The following is a 6,960-nucleotide window of genomic DNA, read 5'->3' as shown; positions in this document are numbered from 1 at the left end:
CGCCCGCTCCCCGAAGCCCGCGCCCTCGAGGGTCGCGCGCGCGTCCGGGCAGCTCCCCGCCCCGGCGGGCGCCCCGGCCCCGCTCACCCGGCTGCCCCACCGCCGGCGTCGCTGGGGCCGCATCTCCAAACTCCGGGGTCGGCGGCTGCGGCTGCTGCTCGCCCTGGTCCTCCTCGGAGTTGATGTGCTGAGGTTTCGCCTGCTTGCGCCTCGACATGGTGCAGGCATCGGGGCGCCGGGAGAGCCGCGGTGACTTGCCCTCTCCGCCACAAATTCCTGGAGTTGGGAAATTTACCCCCCTTCGGCCGGAACGCGCATGTCCCAGTAATTATTATTATCAATAATGCATTGCGATTTATCATGAGCCCTGACAGCTGATTGGCCTGGGTCCAAGACCTCAGAGATCATTTAAATAAGCCCTCATTGATCAGGGAGGGGCGAGGCATTCTGGGCTTTGTAGTCCGGCCCTACATGTGACAAAGGCGTGTTCATCGGGGGAGCGCAGCTAATTAGCATCCGGGCTCAGATTGGCTGGGGCGGCGGCGAAGTCAGAGGGGGACCCATCCTCGCTCCGACTATCTGAGTCTTTGGAAAGGACAAGAAAAAGGAGGAAAATAGATGTGTACTTATTAAAATCTGGGAGCGTACGTAAAAGTTTGGAACGGGTGTATGTGGTAGTGTGCTACAAAAATTACTTTGTTGAGGTTGATATCCACCAGTCGGGTAGGGAGGTCTTTTCACAGTGGAATATCTTGGCTCAATTTTCACACTTGCCCCCCCCCCCACAAAAACTCCCAAACCTAAGACGTGACCCTGTCTCCTCCCATTTACTTTCTGATTAAAAGGTTTAAATTGAGTTTCGACATGAGTGACGAATGAATAGTGGTTTCTCAGCCCTCCCACGCAGCCACCCATCTCAAGTCTTGAAGTGAGCTCCAAACCCAGAATTTCAGATGACCCCTCTCCATGCCTTATCTCCCCTAAAGAGGGAAGGATTTGAATGCCCCAGGATTCCTGTTCACAAAGATTAGTGTGTTGTTACAGTGCGGACTTTGATTTGATTTTTAACTTTAAGATGACTAGCTGCTAAGTATAAAAAATGCAAATTAAAAGCAAGCATAGTCAGAGATAATATCAAAACAGCAAGCAGTTGCATTTTTTTCCCCTAAGAGCCATAATTGTCTGATAACATCATACTTTATTACTGGGACAATGTTCTTACGTCTACCATGGAAAAGCAATGGAGCACTTTCAGAGTAACTGGGTGTTCGGAATCATTATAGGAATTTTTTTTTTTTTTTGACAATACAGACTTTATTACAAAAAAGATGTATCATTCAAAGTGACAACAGTGTCATCTGACATGAGGATACTGGAAATTCTCTAAAGTTGGGTGTGAGTGTGTATGATAGATCAAATGCACTCATACATTTATGCCATAATCTATATCTAGTTTGGCTAACTGCTTTGCACAATGTAAAGGTTCAATAAATGTTGAATGAATAATGATATCTTCAGCCCTCTAAGTCTTTAGTTGGCGTTTCCAATCATGCCCCTGGGCATGTGTCTTTATTTGGCATTTACTTCATTGTAAGGGAGTGTGCAGACATAAACCCTTCCTCTCCTCCACATTTGTGCATTGACTTTTCTTGATCAGATATTCACCACGGTCTTCAGCCTGTAAGCTCATCAGGAACACAAGCAAAATAGAATGCTGGGCTCATCAGTGTGTTCACCTGGGTGTTTGGACAACTCAAGGCAAAAAAAAAAAAAAAAAAAAATCACTTGATTATCTTTTTATGTTTGTGGCCACCAGTAAAATATACTGAAGGAAGGTTAACCTCCAATTATTGAGTCTCTGAAAATGGTTTGCAGTTCTATTTACAACGTCTGTCTAAAGCAAATAAGATAGGATTATAGCCAACAGCCAGGTCGGGAAGGTAAGAATGTGGTTCAATAATACATAGAAGCAGTTTAGAAGTCTGGTTCTAAGTAAAAAGGCTCATTAACACCTGCCTTACTGACTAATCTGCTGATATTCCCAACACCTTTCCTGTGTAAGGTAACGTGGCAAGAGATGTAACTTTACAAAGCGAGATGAAGGCTCAAAAAATATTACTGGTTTAACAAATACTTAATTTAAGATATACTTGTTTATATTTAGTTTAGTAGGTATTATAACATGTTAGCCATTTCTGCTTAGAAACAAGATGAAACTGTGCCACTTGAATCTCCAAGTGATAGTCATAATAATAATTGATTGAACCCCTAGGACAGACCACAGACTGAACTAAATGCACATTGTTTTTTGGGGTTTTTTTTTCCCCCAGGGAGGCTGGCAGCATTGTTTTCTCCATTTCGAAAATGAGGAAACTGACGCCCAAAGATGTGAAGTGATTTAATTGGGAAATGGCTGAGCTGGGGCTCAATTCCTAAGTCTGACTCAAAAATTCTTCTTATCACACCCTAGCCATAGCTGAATACAGACAAGATATCAAAAGAAGAAAAATTGGGCCAGGCGCGGTGGTCAAGCCTGTCATTCCAGCACTTTGGGAAGCTGAGGTGAGGAGATGGCCTGACCCCATGGGTTCGAGAACAGCCTGGACAACTTGGAGAGACCTCATCTATACAATAAATAAAAAAATCAGTTGGGCATGGTAGCTGGCACCTGTAGTTCCGGCTACTTGGAAGACTGAGGCGGAAGGATTGCCATGAGTGCAGCAGGTTAGCGCTGGGGTGGCCGTGAGCGTGCCACTACACTCCAGCCTGGGCGACGGAGTAAGACTCCAACTCAAAAAAAAAAAAAAGAAGAAAAATTGTAGTATAGGAAATATGTTAAATTAAAACTGTCCTGGGACTGTGCATGGTGGCTCACACCTATAATCCCAGCACTTTGGGAAGCCGAGGTGAGAGAATTACCTGAGCCCACGAGTTCTAGACCAACCTGGGCAACTTGATAAGACCTCACCTCTACCATAAATCAAAAAATTAGCTGGGAGTGGTGGCCTATGCCTATAGTTCCAGCTACTAGGAAGGCTGAGGTAGAAGGATCGCCTGAGCCCAGCAGGATGAGGCTGTGGTAGCCGTGAGCTTGCCACTGCACTCCAGCCTGGGTGACAGAGTGACTCCAACTTAAAAAAAAAAAAAGTCCTGGCTAAATCTAGGGACTTCAGAAAGCACTCCAACAGATAATGTCAAAAAGTTTCTCTCAAAAAGAAACCTTCCATGAATGTCAAAAAAGAAAGACAGTACATGTTTTGAATCTATCTCCAGTTTAAGCTGTAGCCAGGAGCCGGTAGAAAGAAAATGAAGTAAGGCCCTAGAGCTAAAAGGATGACTGAGGGTTTAGCAGAGGGGAATCAAAAGCTATTTCTTTTGCTAAGTCTCTAATCAAAAGCTATTCCTTTTTTTTTTTTTTAAAGTCGGAGTCTCATTCTGTCACCCAGGCTGGAGTGCAGTGGCACACTCACGGCCACGGCAGCCTCGACCTGCTGGGCTCAGGTGATCCTTCCGCCTCAGCCTTCCAAGTAACTGGAGCCACAGGCACACACCACCACACTCAGCTAATTTCTTGATTTATTGTAGAAATGAGATTTCGCCAAGTTTCCCAGGCTGGTCTTGAACCCCTGGCTCAGGCAGTCCTCACACCTCAGCCTCACAAAGTGCTGGAATTATAGGCGTGAGCCACTGCACCTGGCCAAAAGATATTTCTTTTCTTCTTTTTTTTCTTTTGAGTTGGAGTCTCACTCCATCTCCCAGACTGGTGTACAGTGGCACTCATGGCTACCACAACCTCGACCTGCTGGGCTCCGGAGATCCTTCCACCTCAGCCTTCCAAGTAGCTGGAACTACAGGTGTGTGCTACCATACCTGGCTAATTTTTGATTTATTGTAGAGATGAGGTCTCGCCAAGTTGCCTGGGCTGACCTCGCACCTGCGGGCTCAGGTTATCCACTGGCCTTAGCCTCCCAAAGTGCTGGGATTACAGGCTGAGCCACCAAGCCCGCCTAACCGTTTTCATATTAATACCTTTCTTTTTTTTTTTTTTTTTTTGAGTTGGCATCTCACTGAGTCGCCCAGACTGGAATGCAGTGGGACGCTCCGGGCCACTGCAGCCTCGACCTGCTGGGCTCCAGCAATCCTTCCGCCTCAGCCTTCCAAGTAGCTGGAAATACAGGTGCGCGCTACCACACCCGGCTAATTTTTTTGATTTATTGTAGAGATGAGGTCTCGCCAAGTTGCCCAAGTAGGTCTCAAACCCACGGGCTCAGGCAATTCACTCACCTCAGCCTCCCAAAGCGCAGGATTACAGGCTGAACCACCGAGCCTGGCCATATTAATACCTTTCATTAGGGGATTAGGTTTATACAATTCAACATTTTCTTTTCGTTTTCTTTTTCTTTTTTTTGAGTCAGAGTCTCATTCTATTGCCCAGACTGGAGTGCAGCTCAATTTAAAAAAATTTTTTTTAAATTTATTGTAGAGACGAGGTCTCAACAAGTTGCCCAGGCTGGTCTCAAACCCCTGGACTCAGGCAATCTTCTTGCCTCCACCTCCCAAAGTGCTAGGATTATAGATGTGACCCAACACACCCGGTTTTATTCCTATTTCATTGATGGGAAAATGAAGTACATTGTTCTGGTCAGCACCCTGTGACTACTAACAAATGCATGAATGATGAATTCAAGAACTTTCCCCAGGTTCCAGGAAAAGGTGGATCTTTTGACTCTACACAAACTCTAGCTCTTCCCCTTTCCTCAAAGAACCGTCCCTTCCTCTGGCCTGCTCCTACTAAGCCTCAGTCTCAGTTCAAATTTCCCTTCCTAAAACCAGCCTTTCCTCTTCTAAATTAGGTCTCTTCTCTCAATGTTCTCAGTCTTCTAGAAGCCAGTTCTTCCTTTTGACAGCATAGTTCAAAATGTATAATGACAGATTTTGCAGGGTGTGGTGGCTCACACTTATAATCCCAGCTCTTTGGGAGCCTGAAGCGGGAAGGACTACTTGAGCCCAGGAGTTCGAGATAACCCTGGGCAACATAGCGAGACTTCATCTCGACAAAAAAAATCAAAAAATTAGCCAGGCATGGTGGTGCACACCTATAGTCCCAGCTACTCAGGAGGCTGAGGCAGAAGGATCACTTGAGCCCAGGAGATCAAGGCCACAATGACCAGTGATTGTGCCACTGCATTCCAGCCTGGGCAACAGAATGAGACTCTGACTCAAAATAAATAACTACATAATAAATAAAAGCAAAGTGTTTAATGACAGATTTTATCATATGTCAGGTTACTGCTCACTCTGCCGGCTCCATAAGACACTTAACCACTGTATCTTTAGTACTGAGCCACAGTAATAGAACACAGAAGTTACAGTAAACAATGAGTGACACAGTCCATAGTAAATGTCTTTGGAGGCCTGAATATAAAATAAAGTGTTGAGGGGTACAGTGGCTCACGCCTGTCATCCCAGCACTTTGGGAGGCCAAGATGAGAAGATTGCCTGAGCCCATGGGTTTGAGATGAGCCTGGACAATTTGGCGAGATCTCATCTCTACAATAAATAAATAAATAAATAACTATCCAGGCGTGTTGGCGCGTACCTGTAATTCCAGCTACTTAGAAGGCAGAGGCAGAAGGATCACCTGAGCCCAGCAGGTCAAGGCTGTGCTGGCCGTGAGCGTGCCTCTGCACTCCAGCCTGAGTGACAGAGTGAGACTCCGACCCCCCCCAAAAAAAGAGAAGGAAATACTGACACATGCTACAATGTGAATGAACCTCGAGGACATTATAGGAGGGAAATAATCTGGGGAAAGACAAATCCTTTTACATGAGGTCCTTAGGGTAGTCACTCATGGGGACAGAAAGTAGAGACCGTGGCTGCCAGAGGCTGCAGGGACAGGATGTAAGGGTTATTGTTTAATGGGCATGGAATTCCAGTTCCGCAAGGTGAAAAGGGATCTAGATAAATGTGTAGATTTTAGCTGTTTTTGGCACAAAACCAAACAAACAAAAAAGCAGGTAACTGTGGAATGGACATGTTCATCTTCACTGGAGTCATCTCTTTACTATCTACATAAATCCCACCACATTATGTTGTATACATTAAATATACATGATACAATTTTTAATTTTTTTGAGTTGGAGTCTCACTCTTGTCACCCAGGCTGGAGTGCAGTGGCACACTCACGGCCACCCCAGTCTTGACCTGCTGGGCTAAGGTGAGCCTTCTGCCTCAGCCTTCCAAGTAGTCAGAACTATAGGCACGTGTACCACTCCTGGCTAATTTTTGATTTATTGTAGAGACGAGGTCTCACCAAGTTGCCCGGGTGCGTCTCAAACCTGTAGGCTCAGGCAATCCTCTCGCCTTGGCCTCCCAAAGTACTGGGATTACAGGCTGAGCCATCACGCCTGGCCACAATTTTTTTTTTTCTCTAAAGGCTTTGGAAGGCCAGACGCGGTGGCTCAAGCCTGTAATCCCGGCACTTTGGGAGACTGAAGTGAGGAGATTGACTAAACCCACAGGTTTGAGAACAGCCCGGGCAACTTGGTGAGACCTCATCTCTACAGTAAATCAAAACATTAGCTGGGCGTGGTAGCGCACGCCTGTAGTTGCAGCTACTTAGAAGACTGAAGCAGAAGGCTAACCTGAACCCAGCAGGTCCAGGCTGGGGTGGCCGTGAGCATGCCACTGCACTCCATCCTGGGTGACGGAGTGAGACTGCAACTCAAAAAAAAAAAAGGCTCTGGATACTGGCTGCCCAACAATGTGAATGTACTTAACACTACTGAACAATACTCTTAAAGATGTATATTTCATTTCATTTTAATTTTGTAGAGACAGGGATCTCGCTATATTGGCCAGATAGATCTCCAACTATTGACCTCAACACCTCCTCCCTCCTTGGCCTCCCAAAGTGTTGGGATTATAGGTATCACCTACCTACATGGTAAATCTTTTTTT

General features: G+C 45.8%; 1 protein-coding gene across 2 annotated transcripts in view; it reads right to left on the bottom strand.

Annotated features, from left to right (window-relative positions):
* The window catches only part of SALL4 (spalt like transcription factor 4), a 23,290-nt gene extending 22,967 nt beyond the window's left edge, over positions 1-323 (bottom strand). For both annotated transcript variants that reach the window (XM_008073453.1, XM_021706672.1), the window contains exon 1: positions 88-323. In XM_008073453.1, coding sequence (XP_008071644.1) covers positions 88-217 — 130 coding nt within the window. In that variant the 5' untranslated portion in view covers positions 218-323. The remainder of the gene's footprint in view (positions 1-87) is intronic.
* Between the last annotated feature and the right edge of the window lie 6,637 nt (positions 324-6,960).

The sequence above is a fragment of the Carlito syrichta genome, unplaced genomic scaffold (assembly GCF_000164805.1).
Source record: "Carlito syrichta isolate Samal-C Ts95f unplaced genomic scaffold, Tarsius_syrichta-2.0.1 Scaffold315848, whole genome shotgun sequence".
Lineage (NCBI taxonomy): Eukaryota > Metazoa > Chordata > Mammalia > Primates > Tarsiidae > Carlito > Carlito syrichta.
This window is presented reverse-complemented; position numbering and strand designations above follow the sequence as displayed.